General features: G+C 40.2%; 1 protein-coding gene across 1 annotated transcript; it reads left to right on the forward strand.

The window, feature by feature from the left end:
* Positions 1–9081: 9081 nt before the first annotated feature.
* Positions 9082–20863, forward strand: LOC133574314 (serotransferrin-like). The gene is made up of 17 exons (XM_061926463.1): positions 9082–9243; positions 9325–9479; positions 14185–14284; positions 14364–14555; positions 15341–15470; positions 15539–15591; positions 15783–15946; positions 17264–17417; positions 17487–17650; positions 17729–17825; positions 18142–18162; positions 18353–18514; positions 19566–19716; positions 19984–20051; positions 20126–20307; positions 20426–20615; positions 20690–20863. The coding sequence occupies exons 1-17, from the start codon at positions 9090–9092 to the stop codon at positions 20731–20733; spliced, it is 2181 nt and encodes a 726-aa protein (XP_061782447.1). The 5' UTR covers positions 9082–9089; the 3' UTR covers positions 20734–20863.
* The last annotated feature ends 194 nt before the right edge of the window (positions 20864–21057 follow it).

A 21057-nucleotide genomic window follows, 5' to 3' on the forward strand; every position in this document is an offset into this window, starting at 1 on the left:
GCAAAAATGGGTAGCTCTCTGTATGATTGGAGACACCTGGTATAGCTAATACAGAGTGATCAACCATGAAATTACAAATTATATTGACTGCATTGTCAAATATATTTGGTGAATGTGTGCGCTGTGATAAACATGGATTACAAGCTCGTCTCCTTTAAAAAAAACAACCAAAATGTGTTCTGATCTTTCATAAAGATTGTGAATGACAAACACAATTGCAAAAAAAATGCAGTTCCCCTTTAATTTCAGACAATATTCCTCTATTTAATGAAAAATGAACAAAAAATAGACAATAGTTGAGTGGAGATCTGCTTCCCTATAGTGAAAGTACAATTTAAATGTTGCAAATCATATGAACAAAAATAAAAATCCTTACTTTTTGTCAAAGTAGCTGTCAATAGTGATACAAAAAACGGAACTACAAAGAAATTAATACTGAAATAAAAAATGCAAATGAACGATATTTTTTGTTGTTGATTTTTTTTAAAGAATATGGCAAAACAAACTTATTCGCTTTATCAAATGAAGTATGAAACGTAAATAAGCTATTAAAATAAACGTTGCAAAAATGGGTAGAGCTCTGTGTGATTGGAGACACCTGGTACAGCTAATACAGAGTGATCAAGCATTAAACTACAAATTATGTTGACTGCATTGTCAAATATATTTGGTGAATGTGTGTGCTGTGGGGCAGCACGGTGGAACAGGGGTTAGTGCATGTGCCTCACAATACAAGGTCCTGAGTTCAATCCTCGGCTCGGGATCTTTCTGTGTGGAGTTTGCATGTTCTCCCCATGACTGCGTGGGTTCCCTCCGGGTACTCCGGCTTCCTCCCACCTTCAAAGACATGCACCTGGGGATAGATTGATTGGCAACACTAAATTGACACTAGTGTGTGAATGTGAGTGTGAATGTTGTCTATCCATCTGTGTTGGCCCTGTGATGAGGTGGCGACTTGTCCAGGGTGTACTCCGCCTTCTGCCCGAATGCAGCTGAGATAGGCTCCAGCGCCCCCCGCAACCCCAAAAGGGACAAGCGGTAGAAAATGGATGGATGGGTGTGCGCCGTGATAAACATGGATTACAAGCTCGTCTCCTCTAAAAAACATCCTCACGAGAGGTCTACCTATAGACAATATATTTGGGAGTGTTGGTAATAATAAAAAATAAAGTTAAGAATCATGCGAGAGTAAAAATGTAACAATAATTTGTGTGACACAACTTGATTTTTAGTGTAATGTATCCTGATACAAACAATCATTAAGGGTGTTTTACTCTAACACACAACATGAATGTCTACGCACAGATTCAAACATCCATAACCATAAGTGACAACAACAACAATAACAACAACAACAACAACAACAACAACAACAACAACAACAACAACAAGGCCTGCCACATGACAGGTATCAGAAGACACAATCTTTTTTTTCTTCTTTTTAATTTCCGGCAGACTGGACGCATCTTAGGCGTATTGCTGCCCTCCACTGGACCTTATTTGAATTCCTTCATCACCTCAGATCCTTTTGTGTGGTCCAGTCTTTTGCAGGAATTCCAAAACAGTTTTTGCCACTGCTTGATGTTCCCAGCTTAATATGCTTTTAAGTGTAGTGTCCTCGTTTCTAGTTTCTGGCAGTTTTGCGTGCATTATGGCTCTCTCTTCATTGTATTTATTGCAGTCTTTGAGGATATGGGTGACACTTTCTTCCTCTCCACTTGTGCATTTTAAACACTGATAGTTTATTTATTTGCCATGCTGTATTTGCAACTGTGGGATGCTCACCCCTATTGCCGCCTTTTAATTAAGTCATATTTTTGGAACGGTCTGTGTATATTTGCATGTAATCTGACCATTTGTTCTTTAAATGTTTTGTTGTTACTTCTACAGGATTACCTGCATCAATTATTTTCACTAACTCTAATATTAAGAGATCCACACCTGGCTCTGACAGGATCCAAGGAGGAACAGGTGACCAACACACCACAGGGCCCAACTGCAAATCACACAATCCTATCTCCACTGCTCTGTTCCTTACTGAGTACATGAAATGTTTCCTCCTCCCTCTACCGCTAGTCCCTTGGAGTTGCCAGTGTTCTCCCATCACCCTCTTAGTGTGGATTAAAGACCCCCAACTCTGCAATTTAGCCCAGTAGTTCAGCTCCAGTTTGTACATTTTAGGAATCTTTAGGCACCTCACCATTCTTGGGGTGACGATTCAATTCCGAATTGATTCTCGATTCAACACGATTCTAGATTCAAACTGATTTCAATGTAGCATATGGCATACTTATAATAACAAAACCAAAACAAAAGTCACAGGTTACAAAACCTCCTTTTGGTAGCTGACTTATTTATTTATTTATTTATTTATTTATTTATTTATTTATTTATTTTTGTGTCCTGTCCAGCTTCTCAGGCAAATCATATAGTTGATGTAGATGCCCATGTCGGCTGTTCAGATTTACTTTACAAAAGAGAAGTGTAGGATACTTCTCTTGTTGCCTTATTTGTATTTGACTTTATTAAATGTATTTATATTATCATTTAGTGCAGCCGGGCCGGAGCAGGAGGGGATAGAAAGAGAAAAAAAAAGAAGACAGAGGGGGAAATTGTGGGGACAAGAGGGGGATTAGACAGAGAGACAAAAACAACAACAGCAAACAACAACAACAACAACAATAGAGCAACATCAGCAAATATGACATGTACAAATATGATGGTAAAAGTAATAGCAAATAAGCAGTTAGCGAAAAATAAAAAATAATACAGAAATGACAATGAGCATTATTACACTACAAATGGATCAATACAAATACCAATAGAATTAGCGCTATTGATAATGAACAATACCAATAATTTACCTTTATTATCAACAATACAGTTGTTTAAATGCAACAATACATATACGTAATGATAACTTGAGATACGAAAGAATGCAGAAAAATGGAGGGGGAGAAAGAGAAGCAACCTACATTAACCTTGTAGATTGTTATAGTCACAATAGGTTAAGCTTTGTCAGTGTGCCATGTGTTACACCCAGTTTACCCTAGGGCAACAACGTTAATATATGTTTGATGAAACGTGATTATGTGCATGAGTGTAAGTATGCATATGTACTTGTATATGTACAGAATGTGTATATGTGTTTGTACAATGAATGTATATGTACAGAATGTGTATATGTGTTTGTACAGTGAATGTATATGTACAGTATGTGTATGTGTATGTTTGTATATTGAATTTGCGTGTGGATGTACGAACATTAGGTAGGTAAATATGTACTGTATTTGTGTATGTATGTGGGAGCGTAGGTACCTATGTACGTATGTGAGCATATGTGAATTTGCATGTACAATACATTCGACTCCCAGAGTGCGTGGGAGCCAGAGCACGGCCCTATCACCCCCGAGAGCCCAACCCACAAACAGGAGGCGTGGTGCCCAGGGAACCAGGGACCACCGCCCCCACGCAGCCAAGCCGGCCAGCGACAGGAACCCCAGAGCCCGACCCACCGTACCGCCCACAAGGGCTAGCAGCAGGCCGCAGACAGACGCACCCGGCAGAGGACAGGGCACGAGAAAAGCAGGGGACAGCCAGACCCCAAGCCAGCGAGAGACCACACCCCACACGGGCAGAAAGGCGAGACGCCCCGCCCGAGGGACCCAGAGACTCCCCGCAACCGGACGGGAAGACCGCCCCCGCCCCACCGGCAACCGGGCCCCCACGAGCCCACCCCCCACCCCCGGAGAGCGCGGCGAGGCCAGCCCCCGGCCACCCCACCCAAACCGGCCGCCGCAGGACCACCCAGGCACAGGGCCACGGGAACCACCCACCCCACCCGCAGGGACCCCAACGATGGAGATGGAACAACCAGCAACCGCCCCGCCGAGCCCCCCCCCCCTGAGGGAGGGGAAAAATTAAAAAATAATATTAATAAAATATATTAAAAAATAAATAAATTAATTAATTAATTAATTAATTAATTTAAAAAAAAAAAGAATTAAAAGAAGATCAAAGACATGCTGACAAACAAGGTCACTACCCCAGCAACTGGCCGACTCGCAGCACCTCGGAATACCTTGCAGCACCAAGCTACCACAATAGACGCAGGGACTAGGCCCAACAGGCCCCAACCAAGACGGGCACCCGGAAGGGATGGACAGCGGGACCCAGGAGCTCCAGACACGCAGTTCGGATGCAGTAGCCTGAGGCGTCGACCCCCGTCTGACAGGCAGGCCCAGAGCGTACCCCCAGAAATATACATACATACATACATATATACATACACATACACACATACATGTATACATACCCACACATACACATATATACATATACATACACATATGTACACATACACATATATAAACATACATACATACACACACATATACATACATATACACAGTTCGTCAGCCCCGACAGCCATCACGCGCGCGCGCTGCCACCAGTCACAACATCAGCCACACCCCTGCACCAGACCCAGCAGCCACGGGCGCCCACACCACAAACAAACGGCAGCAGAAACAGCAGCCGCAATAACCCCAGACAGCCAGCACCAGCCAATCAAATCAAAGCGATCAAAAAAAAACTGCGACCAGCAACCACACGCCACCAGGACCACGGAGACCAGCCGGCGCCAGCCCGCCAGTCAGCCCGAACGCCAACACGCAAACAAGAGACACCAACAACCCCCCCAACCAAAAGGCCCCCCACCCCAACCCAAACCCGCACAAACACACCACCGCCCAAACAACCGAGACACAGCATCCAGACCAGACACGGGGGCTGCGCCGCCACCACATCAAGTCACCAACAGAGACCCCACAGCGCAAGGTCGGGCCACACGGGCACGGACCCCACCCAACAGGAAGTGAGACCCGCGCGCCGCCACACACAAATAAATAATAAGATTAAAAAAAAATAAAATAAATAAAATAAAAAATAAAATTTAAAAAATAAAATAAAATAAAAATAAGTAAATAATAAAAATAAAAATAATAAATACATTAAAAAAACAAAAACAAAAAAAACAATAATAAATGAATAAAAGCCTGGCAGGCCACCAGACCGCAGTCCCCGCCGGCCGACGAGGCAATGAGGGGTGCACCGAACCCAAAACCCCCCATGCATGTGTACAAGGCCCCCAGAGTGTCTACTGTGTAGTTAAAATTAGGAGGTCAGCCGTTACAGCCGACCTCCAGTCCCTATTGATGTGTGTACTGTAGCATGAGTGAGATATGTATGCTTGTGGGAACTAATAATGCGATTAAAATTGGGGGACATCAAGGTCATGGTGGGTCCCAACCAAACCAAGCCCCCCAAATCCTAAGTGTCTAATATGCAGCTAAGATTGAGGGATGGACGAGCAGGGGACAAGACAGGAGGACTGGAGCCCCATTGGAGGCATCCTCAACTCCCCGCCATGCCTCCCCGCAGGACAATCCCCAAAGTCCTATATATGTGTGACTGTGTGCGCTATAAGTAGGAGGAATAGAGGGCCCGGACATCCCCCCAGTCCACGCGGCCGACAACCAGGAACTACGGCCAGGAGGCCGCCACCCCCCGCCACAGCCCGTGACCCACACCAGACCACTTTAACGTGACGCCACGCGAGCCCTCCCCCCGCCAAACAAAGCCATCCCCCGCCCGCCCCAACCCAACCCTGCAGAGCCCATACCGGCAACCAAACGCAGAAAAACCGCACAGCCCCCACGCCCAATGCAAACACCGCATCCCGGCCATCCACACAGCAACGTGCCCATACGAGTCCCGGCCAGGGGAAGGAGCCCCCCAACGGGGGAAGAAGCCAATGCATCCCGTCCGCCCGCCAGCCCCCAAACCAGCCGGCAAGCCAACGCCAGCCAGCCCCACAACCCCACAAGCGCACAGACACCAGCCACAGTCCCCCAACCACTCCAACCCAACACAGCGATGCCAACCGCTGGTATCACCGCAGCAACCATCACCACCACCGCCCGTCCGCAGCGTAAACAGGTTACAAAACCCCTTTTTGGTAGCTGACTTATGACATATAGGCTTACCAAGTAAGCGTAAAGATGGCCTAAAATAGTATTTTTTTTAAATAGTTCTCAAATTTTTTAAATATATGTTAGATATATTTAGCATTTATATTTAATATTTATATATATATAACATATAATGTATATTTAGATTTAACATTTATATTGAGATTTACCATTTGGATGAAATATTTTTTTATTTGATATTTACATGTTATATATACATTTAAATGTATCATTAAGATTTAACATTTATATTCAGATGTATTATTTAGATTAAGCATTTAGATTTAACATTTACGTTTATATTCAGCATTTATGTTTACCATTACGATTTAAGATTTATATGTAACATTTCGATTTAACAATAAAATGTAATACTTATACTAAGATTTACTATTTAGATAAAACATTTGTATTTGACATTTACATTTATCGTTTACATTAACATTTCTATTTAACATTTAGATGCACAATTTCAATTTAACATTTATATTTATAGTTTATATGAAACATTATATCTAATATTTATATTTAGTTTTAACATTTATATATAAATGTTATATTTAGATTCAACCTTTAGATTTCACATTTATATTTAATGCTCACATTCAGATTTAGTATTTAGATTAATCATTCATATTTAACATTTATATTTACCATGTGTTTGTTATTGAACATTTATATTTATATTTAATATTTAAATTGAAGATGTATATTTCACAATTCATTTTAACATTTAGATTCCACATTTAAATTCAGATTTACTATGTAGATTAAACATTTATATTTAACGCGTGTATTCAACAAACCGTATTTTCAGCACTAAAAGGCGCACCGGATTATAAGGTGCACCTTCAATTAATGGCCTATTTTAAAACTTTGTTCATATATAAGACGCACCGCATTATAAGGCGCATAGAATAGACGCTACAGTAGAGGCTGGGGTTACGTTATGCATTCATTAGATGGAGCTGCGCTAAAGGGAATGTCAACAAAATAAATAGCGATTGTACTGACACTTCTACTTGCTGCTCTCTGTTCAACAACCCACTGTTTCAGTTTGTCCTCCAACTGTAGCCATCTCGCTTTGTTCCCTCTGAGACTCTGTTTAGTCTTCTTTACTTGGCGCAGGTCATCATGTTGCTTCCTCCACTTCCGCACCATTGATTCATTAATGTTAAATTCTCTCGCTGCTGCTCTATTCCCGTGTTCTACTGCGTGACTGATTGCCTTGAGTTTAAACTCTGCGTCGTAAGCGTGTCTCTTAATAGGAGCCATTTTTGGGTCTTTACATAAAGTTTAGGTCTCGCAACTACGGTAAGCAGCCGCCGACTTCATTTTCCCCCGTAGAAGAAGAAGCGCTTCTTCTTCTACGGTAAGCAGCCGCCGACTTCATTTTCCCCCATAGAAGAAGAAGCCGCCGACTTAATTTTTCCCGTAGAAACAGCCGCCGACTTCATTTTCCCCCGTAGAAGAAGAAGCACACTTTTTCTTCTACGGGGGAAAATGAAGTCGGCGGCTGTTTACCATAGAAGAAGAACTTCTTCTGCTACGGGGGAAAATGAAGTCGGCGACTACTTACCGTAGAAGAAGAAGCGCTTCTTCTTCTACAGGGGAAAATGAAGTCGGCGGCTTCTTACCGTAGTTGCGAGACCCGTTGTGGCTCAATATTGGTCCATATATAAGGTGCACCGGATTATAAGGCGCACTGTCAGCTTTTGAGGAAATTGGAGGTTTTTAGGTGCGCCTTATAGTGCAGAAAATACGGTATATGTTTAAATGCAACATTTGTATTTAACATTTACATTTGAACATTTATATTGAACTTTTACATTTAACATGTATATTTAATATTTATATTTAACGTTTGAATTTACCATTTAGAGATAACATTTATACTCAGCCTTACTATTTGGATTAAGCATTTATATGTCCAGGGTGTACCCCGCCTTCCGCCCGAATGCAGCTGAAATAGGCTCCAGCACCCCCCGCTATCCCGAAAGGGACAAGCGGTAGAAAATGGATGGATGGATTTAACATCTATATTTCACATATACATTTAGCAATTATATTTAACATGTATATTTAACAGTTGTACTATTTAGATTAAGCATTAATATTTAACAGTTAGATTTAACATTTTTATTTACCTTTATATTTTACATTCATATTTAATTTTACATTTTACCATTTAGATTTTACATTTAGAATTGACATTTGCATTTAACTTTTATATTCAACATTTAAATTCAATATTTAGATGTAGATTTAATGTTTATATTTATATTTAACATTTATACTTAATATTTAGATTTAGATTTAACATTTTGATTCAACATTTATGAATGTGAGTGTTAATGTTGTCTGTCTATCTCTGTTGGCCCTGTGATGAGGTTGTGACTTGTCCAGGGTGTACACCGCCTTCCGCCCGTGTGCAGCTGGGATAGGCTCAAGCACCCCCCCCGACCCCGTAAGGGACAAGCGGTACAAAATGGATGGATGGATTTAGATTTTAACATTTATGTTTATATTCCAAATTTACATCTACATTTATGTTTAACATTCATATTAAGATTGACTATTTAGTTTAAACTGTTATGTATACACATTTAATTTAACAGGTATATTTACATTTAACATTTTTATTTAACATTTAGATTTTACATTTAAATTCAACATTTATATTTAGATTTAACAATGATATTTGAAATCTAATATTTAGATTTTACATTTAAATTCAACATTTATATTTAGATTTAACAATGATATTTGAAATCTAATATTTATATTTAACATTTAGATTTAGATTAAACATTCATATTTAGCATTTAAAATGTAGATTTAGATTTAGCAATTGGATTCAAAATTTAGATTTAACATCTTTATTCAACATTTGGATTTAGCATTCATATTTAACATTTATAAATGAGCTAAGCGTGAGAAAAGTAATATAAGTGTGAGATAAGCGAGATAAATATTCAACATATATCAGCTGGAAAAGCGTGATTGCACCCCATGAGGATATTTTGTGTACTAAACACACACACACTCAATTAGGAAATGTGGGCCACCTGTGTCTTTCACCTTTTTTTGTTTTTGAGTTCAGAGTTTTGCTATAAAAGGCCACACAGGCTACCTTTCAGTCTGCTGACCTGGAGACCTTTCACCATGAAGCACCTTCTCGTCCTGGTCCACCTCCTCCTTGCCTGCCTGGGTAAAAACGATTTGCTTGCAAACACACACTTGGTTGGTCATATGTGATGGGTTTTTCTTCTCCATGTGTCTCCACTGGCAGCCGCTGTCTGGTCGGCCCCTGCTGACGCGGAAAAGGTGAGGTGGTGCGTCAAGTCGGACAAAGAGTACCAGAAATGTATGGACCTCGCAGCCAAAGCGCCTGTGTTCACCTGTGTGAAGAGGACCAACTCAATGGATTGTATCATTGCCATTCATGTGAGTTGTTGTCTTTGTGTTCTACACTCAAACATTACCAAACACTAGTGATGGGTTGATGAGGCGTCATGAAACGTTTCGACACATTGCAAAACTGTATTGATACTGTGTCGATACTGTGTCACTAAATACTGACATCTGCTGGACATTACAAATCCCTACAGGCAACCTATGGACCGACTCAACTGACACTGATTTTATGACCTAGTACAGTGGTTCTCAAATGGGGACCCCTGGGGGTACTTGAAGGTATGCCAAGGGGTACGTGAGATTTTGAAAAAATATTCTAAAAATAGTAACAATTCAAAAATCGTTTATAAATATATTTATTGAATAATACTTCAACAAAATATGAATGTAAGTTCATAAACTCAGTGAAGCACAAGCTTAGGTTTGTCACTAAAATGTCTGTCAAAAAGAACTGTGAAAAGAAATGCAACAATGCTATATTCAGTGTTGACAGCTAGATTTTTTGTGGACATGTTCCATAAATATTGATATTAAAGATTTTTTTTTTTTGTGAAGAAATGTTTAGAATGATTATACAATTTAATAAATCAGAAACTGATGACATAGTGCTGTATTTTACTTCTTTATCTTTTTTTTTTCCAACCAAAACTGCTTTGCTCTGATTAGGGGGTACTTGAATTAAAAAAATAATCACAGGGGGTACATTGCTGAAAAAAGGTTGAGAACCACTGACCTAGTATATACAATAATATAAACCAAGTCATTGTATTTCATTTAGGATTATTTCATAACTTCATTTAAATACAAATATATTTTTTGTCTTTTTTAGATAATGTGAACATGTATCATAACATGGAAATCTAAGAGAACGTGTTGTGAATGAGGATATTTGTGGACCTGGAAATAATTTTTTTTTTTACACATTTTTATTAAAAAAAAAAAAACCCTGTTTTTCCAACGTATTCAATTTTAGACTCTTTTCTTAGTTATTATTTCTCCAGCTGTAGAAAAGACCCGCTCACAGGGCACAGAGGAGGCGTCAGTGCGACACAGTTCGCGTATCGGTCACGTGACCAAAACAGCTCATGATCGGTCACGTGACTTTCTAAAAGCGGTACGCGCACCGACACAGGGTTTCGCTCTATGAGCTCGACGCATGCGCCGATGCATCGGTGTTGCCGGACCCATCACTACCAAACACTCTTCATCCAAAATGTTTTCACTTTAATTTAAATTTTTCAAATAAACCAATAGAACTGTTCAAGTAATAATAGTTGTGCTCTGGACCAGTGTTTTTCAACCTTTTTTGAGCCAAGGCATAATTTTTTTCATTAAAAAAATAGAGGCACACTACCAGCAGAAAAGGTTAAAAAATGAAACTCCACCAAGTTGTCGTGCCTTATTTTGAGTTTGTTGTTTCCTGTGTGTAGTGCTAGTTCCTGTCTTGCGCTGTTATTTTGCTGACACTTCCTGTTTTGGTGTTGTTCTCCTGTAGCAGCTTCACGCCTTCTTTAAGTGTTATTGGCCGCAACTGCTTTGTTTTCGCAATCAAGACTATTTAAGTTGTGCGTACACTATCCTTCTTTGTGGGGACATTGTTGATTGTCGTGTCATGTACGGATGTGCTTTGTGGACGCCGTCTTTGCTCCATACGCTGCAAGTTTTTGCTGTCATCCAGCATTCTGTTTTTGTTGACTTTGTAGCCAGTTCAGTTTTACTTTTGTTTTACATGCTTCCGTGCCTTTTCCTAGCGGGACTTGCCTTTTGTATTGATTTTTGGTTTCAGCGTTACATACCTTTTTTACCTGTCTCCCGCTGTGCTCTGCATATTGGGATTGCCAAGCTCTACACAGTGCAGGCACTAGACAGCGGCACATTATTATGATTGATTTGCAAAAAATATTTTTTGGACCAATTAGGTGAAGTGGCATAATTTCTCACGGCACACCAGACAATATCTCAGGGCACACTAGTGTGCCGCGGCACAGTGGTTGAAAATCACTGCTCTGGACATTGCGTTGCTGCAACATCAACGTAACACCCATCAGACATCTGACTGTTCCCACCCCCACGCCCCTCTATTCGCAATCTTCTTGACAAATGCTAAACTGTAAACTATGGTCAACCTGCACTTCAAAGCAGTTTCTATGCCGCTAGACAAAGCTCAAACAAAATCTTGTGACATGTATGACTTAAGTGTTATTATGACAAAGGGATTGATTGATTGAAGTAAACAATATTATGCAGACTGAAAAATATTGTGCAAGAAAGTACAAAGCATCTGATTGGCCTCATAATTGTGTCTATTTATTATTATTATTATTATTATTATTATTATTAACACAAGCGAGTCCTTCTATGTGGACACATGCATACTGACAATTTGTGGAGGATTCGGTTTCTTTTTGAATTTATAGTTCTATAATAGAGGTATTTGAATGTCATATTTACCTTTTTTATAAATTTTTTTTTTTAAAAACGAGCAAGTTCAACGGATGCTGCTTCAAACACGCCAGTGTTAATGCTAGTCAAAGATGGATTATGACAATGTTTCTTAACCATTGTTCAGAGCCAACTCGTTTTTAGAGTTTGTTTCCAACATGGTCCCCTGTAGTCACGTGAGGGGCTTTAAACCAATCATTTAGATCGTCTGGTCAAAAGCCTCATGTGACTACAGGGCGCCATGCCGGGGGACCAACTTTCAGAGTTGGTCATATTCTCTCTATACACGACTCTGCCATTGTTGGAACTCGAGAGCCCTTTAGGGGCCTGACAAAAAAAGTTGTTCAGTTATGTGCTGCAGTTGTAATTAGTTGTAAATACACGTTTTCACCACTTGTGGCAGGAGTGACAAATCAAACTGAAGTCTGGCGCTATAGGTGCAAAGGTATGACCAAAGTAGGGTTGTCCCAATACCATTAATTTGGTACCGGTAACACAATTTATATCGATACTTTTCCAAATAAAGGGAACTACAAAAAAATTTCACTATTGGCTTTTATTTTAACAGACAATCCTACAATACAATGAACATGTGTCCTATTGCACTCTAATAACAATTTTACAAGGTTAAAAATACAAATTAAAAGGCATTAAACACATTGGGATTTTCTTGTTGCACTCAAAGAACAATTTTCCATATTGCATAGTCTGCTATAAACAAAACATTTTGGATATTAAATGATTTATGGTTGCCACTCCTGGTTTGTGCTTTAAGAAAAATACAATAAAGTACAAAACTATGGATGAATGTACAGATAAGCCATGAAGCAGGTAAAACACATTGTAGCAATTTGTTACACAATTCAATCATTTCACTTGCATTAGTTGATGCTAATATTTGGCATCTAGCCAAGCAGTTGTGTTCATATCTACATGTGTACAACAGGGGAGCTGTTTAACTCGAGTCATCTTTGTGTTGGCTGAGTGGGTGAGTAAAGGGAGGGAGCGTGTGCACTGTGCAGAGGTGATGAACGGGTCTGGTTGTGTCCTGCAAAAGTAAAAATGCAACAACCAGGCGGCCTCGTCATTCTGACCCCTAAGTGGAGCTGAGCAGACCTTTTGCCATTGTAAAGATAAGGGTGTTCCCCTCCACAAAAAAAACCCAGAAGGGAACATCTGCCCTGTGCTCCTCGACTATGGTCTGCACCAGAGCTGAACAGGACAGGTGTAACTACATTACCGGTCACTATAACTCATTGTGCAGATCTGAATGCTTATTTAAATGTTTAAGTTTGAAGCAAATGTGGTAATGCTAATCGCCACGTTTAGCGAGGCATGTTTTAAAGCAACACTTGCAGCACGGCGTCACCTTTTATTGTTAGTTTTGAAGCCCAAATACTTCAATATTGCGCTTCACACAACCTCTTTATTAACCAGTAGAAATGCTGTCATTTTTGCCCTTCTTCCACTCCAAGATGATATTGCTTACATGCACTGTGCCTTTTGACCTTTAACATGTGCCTCGGCTCTGTAGTCACAGCAGCATTCAGATGAACGGTACCGGTGTTTTTCAAAGACAGATTAGTACAGATTTCAATTGGTATCGCGGTTTTTTAATAGTACCGGTTTACTGTACAACCCTAGACCAAAGTGGTGAAACTATTTTCACTTGCACTTTATTTAATTTTGACAGTTTGGTTAAAAATATTCCTGAGTTTTTATTTTATCGCAACATTGTATGCAAGTGGATCTTTATTTAAAGGTACTAAGTTCTCTAATCAGCTTGACCTAAGGGTTATCTTTGATCAACACATGGTTTCATGTCATTTGAAATATACATATTGAATATGATTACAATCAAGAGTAAGATTGCTAATTTAATGTTCAGATTTGTATTTGAGAAGTTGGGCCCTGAGGCCAAAAATGTTATGAACCCATCCATCCATCCATTTTCTACCGCTTATCCCCCTGGTCTGATATACATTTTCTGCTGTCTTTAGATTTCTAATGCAGAAACAATCTCTCACAAGTTTAGCTAAATAGTAGTTTGACTGGGTGGTTTGGCAGATAATATTGCTTTGGATGGAGGAGTTATCTGTTTGGCAATGTGTATCTGTGGAAACTGATGCTGTGTAGCCTAATGATCCCAAAAGGCAGTATGTAAAGATTTAAAGTGAGACCTCTAATTGAGCCTCACCTTATTACATTTCTCATTGAATGAATTTATAATTCAGTTTAGAAATCTCATGCAGAAACGTAGTCCCTGAGAAGTTAACTATCAGTTGTCTGACAGGGTGGTTTGGCAGATGCAATCACATTGGATGGAGGAGATATTTACACTGCTGGACTGAACTACGAACTGCATCCCATTATTGCTGAGAACTATGGTTCCCGTAAGATAACTATTTAATTTTAAGTTCATTTGACTGTCAAAATGTTTCAAATGGAACGTATTAACCTTTTTGACCTTAGCGTCCGAGAGCTGTTACTATGCGGTGGCCGTGGCTAAAAAGGGCACCGGATTTGGCATTCAAGAGCTGGAGGGGAAGAAATCCTGCCACACCGGTTTGGGGAAATCTGCTGGCTGGAACATTCCAATTGGAACTCTGGTGTCTATGAATATACTGAAGTGGAAAAGCACTGACGACAAACCAATTGAGGAGGGTGAGTGACAGCTGTCAAGCTATCTCTCATGTTGAAGACCAGGGATGTCCAAACTTTTTGGCCTGGGGGCCACGTTGGGCCAAAAGCTGACTGCATGTAAAGTAACTGATAAGAGACAACTTATTAACCCCATACATCAGACCCTGACTGTTTGACTCCTACCCTATTTACTTCTGTGACGACCTCCCTTTAAAGTTTTGTAAATCAAATGTCACGCAGCTAAATTGTACCAAACAGAATAAGTGTGGAGTGTTTTGCATTGTAGTGGATTTACATGGGTTTAATTTCAATTATGTATTGCGGTTGTATCTAAGGTTCAGCGAGCAGGTTATGTAACATGTGTTAATGTTCTGAGTAGTAAGGGTCGTATAAACCAATGCTGTGCTCAAACACTTGGTGAATTTCATGATCATAGATCTGAATCCCAAAAATAAACTACAAGATGGTGGCGATTTTGCTGCAAGGAGACTGACAGATATCAAGGTTCAGCTGGAAACACCCCGCGGGCCAGGCTTCATACTAAACTTGACTTCTAGCAGGCTTGTTAGACCTACCCATGTGACTACTTTTTACAAAACATGTCACTTTTTGGGTGAATTAATGATTAAGTAGTATGGGGTGCACCTACTGGCAAACTGCTTTAGAGATTGTCAGTCCACTTACAGTAAATGTTACAAAAAGCATACAGAAATGACCAAAAATGTCTAACTACTAAATACTATACTTTACAAGTTAGTTTGACATCCAAGCATGTCTCATGACAATTTTTTATTTTTTCTCCCTAGCGGTGGCGAGCTTCTTCTCTAAAAGCTGTGCCCCTGGAGCAGCCAACGAGACCAAACTATGTGATGGCTGCAAGGGAGACTGCTCACGGTCCCACAATGAGCCCTACTACGATTACAGCGGTGCTTTCCAGTCAGTTTGCAGCCATCTTTTCCAAGCATGTCTGGATATATGGTAATTGACGAGAACTGTTCCTGTAGGTGCCTGGTGGAAAATGGGGATGTGGCTTTTGTGAATCATCTGACTGTGCCTGGTGAGTTCCAAAGAGTATTACTGAGCCGTATATTACATAAAGTACATTTTCGCAGTTTTCCTTTCTGCTTTAAACTGTAGGTTGAATAATGTAAACTTAAATGGAAAGTTTGTGCCGTCTGCAAACATTGTCAAAACTGAGCATTGCAGGAAAATGCTGCATTTTGTAAACATGCTGTTTCCCACCTGCAGATGGCGACAAGGCCAACTATGAACTGCTGTGTCCTGACAACACCAGGGCGCCCATGGACGATTACAAAAAATGCCACCTGGCCAGAGTACCAGCTCATGCTGTCGTCACCTGCAAGGACCCACAGCTGGCAGAATTGATCTGGAGAAGCCTCACCACAGTGCGGGTAAGATGCATGACTCTAATGCAGTTTGAGAATCAGTGTTAATCTATTGGTACCAGGACCACTTTTTTATTTTTATTTTTGTTTGTTTAGGAATTTTTATAATGTATTTACAATCTCAATTATGACTTAATGTTGAAAAGGGATGTCAAACATGGTGCCCAACAGATGAGTTTGGCAGGTGTAAAAATGAAATCGCTGTTCTAAATGTGTCCACTGGATGTCGCGATAACAATTCTGTTAGGCAAGTAAATGGTTCATACTGGGGTGAGCAAGAAGTACTAGCAAAACAGGGCTATGGCTCCTCCCTCCACTTATATGAAACATCAAATCATTTGCTTTGAACAAATCATGCTTTGGCACCCTCATTTCCACAAAATGTCTCTTTGAAAAAGAAGTGGCTGCAGAGTGTTGTGAGAAGATCTTATTCACAGAAGTGAATGGGAAACCACATTTGCAAGTTTGGTTGGCATCAATAAAACAAAGTTACACACAAGAACTTAACTTCCTGAAATTGTATTCCACTCAAAATGTGACACCTGATATTGATTGCACTTGTGGAAGCTCAAAGATTCAGTATCAGGAGGAAAAACAATCGGTAACACTATGTGCGGTGTCTCATGTAGTGTTTTAATAGTTCTGTGAAAATGTACACAAAGTGAACAGCGATTTACTACAATACTGTCTCTTGTTCATACGTTTGGTTCTTTGAAATTGTTCGTTCGTTGAACAGCTGTTTTTCCATCAATAGTGATGCCTACAAGGCAGGGAGTAACTCGGCCCAATTGAATAGTTTCTACCTCAGTTTGTATGGGTGAGTCAGCACAGGATTAATGTAAAGGAACAGCATTTGATAAAAGGGTCTTTTTTTTTTTTTTTTTCAATCCCAAAGGCTGAGACTTGCAGTTTAATGGCTTTGTAGATTGAGGGTTTTTTTGCACCAATTTCCTCAGCTTTTTCAACCAACTTGAAGTGTTGTCAAAAGGGTTATTTGGAATGTGCTTTTTCTATTTTAGCCAAAGAACCATCTGAAGTTTAGTTGTGCCAAGATTTTCCCTCCATGCGCCCTCTGAACAAAATAAGTTTTACACTTGAGTTCCTTTTTTAAAAAGCAGGTTTTTAGGTAACGCAATAATGATTTATTCTGAAGGTAATTCAGATCAGTGAACTGATTTAAGACTTGCTAATGAAGAAACATCTAAATGTTGCCTGATTGCTGCACTTGACATGCATGCTTTGGCTGTAGCCATTTTTGACAATGTACTATTCAGCAATCCTTGGTATTGTAGTTGTGATTTAACTTTTCCCCCTTTAAACCAGGACTTCAACCTGTTCTGCTCAAAGTCGTACGCTCCTGCCAAGAACCTGATGTTTAAAGATTCTACTGTGTCACTTGTCAAGCTGCCTGACAACACAAACTCCTTCATGTATTTGGGTGCCACATACACGGGCATTGTGCGCTCCCTGACAAAAGGTAGTAATGACCTATGAACCTATAAGGCAAGCACAGTCTTAATTTTATAATTTTTTTAATTTTTTCCAGAGGTCACTACAGCTAACAAAAGCGGTGCCATCACATGGTGTGCAGTGGGTGCTGCTGAGACCAGCAAGTGTAACAAATGGAGCTTTAACTCTATGGTGGATGGAGACTGCAAAATTATTTGCCAGGAAGGCCCCACAGTTGAAGCCTGCTTGAAAATGATCCTGGTAAGGTCCTGCTTTTTTTTTTCTTTTTTTTTTAATTTTTTTTTTAAATTGGATTAAATTTTGGATTATTTCCTCTAGCGCAAAGAAGCGGATGCGATGGCAGTTGATGGAGGAGAGGTGTTCTCAGCTGGGAAGTGTGGTCTGGTTCCAGTCATGGTGGAGCAGTACAACGAAGGTACATTAATAAGGAAATGCTAATAGTAGCGTCCCCTATAGGTTCTCTTACAAATGCTTTGTAAGATATGGTAGCCATGTGTTTCCCCACAAGACTACAATGTATTTGTGGTAGTCTAGATGAGCGCAACTATTTGGCTTATAGTTACAGTTGGTGTCTGGTGGAGCAGCATAAGACAGTCAAGTCTAACTTGCACAGGTGACACAGTAGGGGGTGCATGTGTTGACAAATGTGCAGGAGTAGAAGAGTTGTCTTACACAAATGCATGACATTGTAAAGAAAGCAACTGAATTCTGACTTTGTTTTCCCTCCACAGTAATGTGCAGCATACCTGAAGGTAAGCAACTGTGTTCTCTTAGCTTGGTCACAGGCAGCTAGACCAGAAGGGTGACAAACATTGACAGCTGGACTAGATGGCAACCAATTGGACCACCTTCATTGATATCCACCTCCTGCATATGCATGAATTTGATCTTTCACTTATTTCTGACTATCTGGCAAGCACTGCTCTTGATATTTTCATGTAGAATCGGCCTCCTACTTTGCTGTGGCTGTGGTCAAGAGGGGCTCAGGGGTGACCTGGGACAACCTGAGGGGGATGAGGTCCTGCCACACGGGCTTTGGCAGAACGGCTGGTTGGAACATTCCAATGGGGGAAATCTATAAGCAAACAAATGACTGTGACTTCAGTAAGTACTTTTATTTTATGGGGGAAATGTAATTTCTGTCTGCTCACATTTGGGCTCAAATTGCTCGCTCGGGAGATTTTCCAGACTTACATTTCAGAGCTTTTACTTTGAAGCACTGTAAAACACGCAGAAATGGTGTCAATTAGCAAGATACAAAAGTGCTAATTTACATTATAAATCCTATATGCTAGGGATATCAGCCTTTCACCATGGACATTTCAAATACATAATGAAGATACTTAAACAGTTGTATAATAACTACTTTCTATGGTCAGGGAATGGTGCATAATCCTAATGGCAGAGTGAATCATTAGTTTTATTTGAAGCCTGCTGTCAGAAGACTATAATGTCATCACCACCTTAAGGATTATCAATAACACCCTGCTGCCTACAGTCAAATCCCCTTCACAAGTGCAAGATTGTAACTTCTATTACCAGTGGTAGTTCAGATTTATTCTAGTAGTACTTTGGAACATTATGTTGCACTTGAATTACATTTTTAAAACACAATACTGACCATTTTGAAATGACTCACTTCATACGCCACAAGGACACTTTCTGAGTTCAAACCACATTCTTAAAAAAAAAAAAAAAAGTTAATAATCCAACATAAAATGAGTTTAAATTGGTTCTCAAAATTGTTCACTATAGCTGATAACCAGGGGCGCCGCTAGGGATTTTGGGCCCCATGAAAAGAATCTTTACAGGGCCCCAACACAGTGTCATTATTTTTTCTGTATTATAATTTCATCATCATTAGGGGCCTCTCTGGGCCCCCCTCCATCATGGGCCCCTAGAATCCGTCTCCTTTACCCCCCCTTTTCGGCGCCCCTGCTGATAACACAAAGTGGTTAAAACGGTCAAGTTGCTCACTAAAAAATGTATCAAGTGTTTTCTATTTTGACACATTCACATTGCTCTGAATATATATATAAAACAGAAGGGCACTGCCGCATTGCATTACTATTCCCCAGTGCATAATCTGATCTATTTTGTTTAAAAAAAACTGCATTCTTGATAGTGTCTACGAATATCTCCCCACCTTCCTCAGCCAAGTTCTTCAGTAGCGGTTGTGCTCCTGGCGCGCCGGCCGACTCCCCATTCTGTTCTCAGTGCGCCGGCAGCGGCAAAACTGTGGCTGACGAGTTCAAGTGCAAGGCCAGTGCTGAGGAAAAATACTACGGCTATGCTGGCGCCTTTAGGTAGGATGGTAGCAGTGATTATGGCAAATACATTGACCTTTCTGGTAGCTTTTATTGGTCCTGCATTGACTAAATTCAAATGTAATTCAGTATTTGTCACCAATGACACAAAGCCAAGATATTTTGTTCAGTGATAATAACCTACTGTACATTGTTTTTAGCATCTTTAATTCACGTTATTTATAAATGTGGTCCCCTACCTTGAATTTGGCTCCCCTTGAATATCAAGATCTTCACATTTCATGAAATTTTGCTCCTCAATTTTAGATGCCTTGTTGATGGCTTTGGTGACGTTGCCTTCATTAAACACACAACTGTACAAGAAAACAGCGATGGTAAAGACTTGATGCATCTTTTATCCTCAGCCATCATCTTTGTAACATTTAAAAATGTGCCTCCTTTCTTGCAGGAAATGGTCCATCATGGGCTCGCAATCTCTCCAGCAGCGACTATGAACTAATCTGCCCCAGGAAGCCTTCGGTTCCAGTGACACAGTTTAAAGATTGCTACCTGGCAGCCACCCCAGCACACGCTGTGGTGACACGACCAGAGACCCGCAATGACCTTGTTCGTGTTCTCCAGGATGAGCAGGTCAGAAGACAGAAACATTTTTAGCATTAATACGATTTTGCTCTACTTCACATTTAATCCATTTAACTTCTTTTTTTTTTTCTTTTTTTTTTCTTTTTTTTTTTTTTCTTCCCCACAGGCTAAGTTTGGAAGGGGCAGCACTACAAATTTCAAATTGTTTGAGTCAGAGTCTGGAAAGAATCTGCTCTTTGAAGACTCCACAAAGTGTCTCCAAGAAATTCCTGCTGGATCCAGTTATGAGAAGTTTTTAGGAATGGGGTACATGAACACCATGAATGTGCTGAGGCAGTGCAGTGACATCACTTCAGGTTAGTACTGTTCCTCACAAAGTGGAGTTATGGCTGATAACTGTCTTTGACTTATTCTTTTCAACCGTTAACAGATCTGGAGAAACTGTGCACTTCCCATAGCTGCCAGTCAAACTAGATGTTTGTTCGGGTGTCCCTCACTGGCTCAAACTCTGGATTGTCACTAGTAACTCTGAACAACATATTTCCTTGTTCCTGGATTATGTTTTCCCAACACCTACTTGTTAAAATAAAGCCTTTCAATGACTTGTGGAGTCCTGGTTTTGAAGTGTTACGAAATGGTCAAAAATTGTGCATTTTCCATGATCATACTCATTCTGACTTTTTTAAATCAAGTAATGCAACATTAACCTCTACATCTTTGTGGATAAACTGTCTGCATGACCTAAAAAGACTAATACTTAGCATTAGTGAAGATTTTAAACTGCGGAGAGATGGCGCA

Source organism: Nerophis lumbriciformis, linkage group LG31 (assembly GCF_033978685.3).
Source record: "Nerophis lumbriciformis linkage group LG31, RoL_Nlum_v2.1, whole genome shotgun sequence".
Classification (NCBI taxonomy): Eukaryota; Metazoa; Chordata; class Actinopteri; order Syngnathiformes; family Syngnathidae; genus Nerophis; species Nerophis lumbriciformis.

Excerpts from the sequence above, each read along its gene's own strand:
- LOC133574314 (XM_061926463.1), top strand. The coding sequence starts at position 9,090 with ATGTGGGCCACCTGTGTCTTTCACCTTTTTTTGTTTTTGAGTTCAGAG. Across the intron at positions 17,418-17,486 it reads TGTGCGCTCCCTGACAAAAG|AGGTCACTACAGCTAACAAA; the intron begins GTAGTAATGACC and ends AATTTTTTCCAG. Across the intron at positions 20,616-20,689 it reads GTGCAGTGACATCACTTCAG|ATCTGGAGAAACTGTGCACT; the intron begins GTTAGTACTGTT and ends AACCGTTAACAG.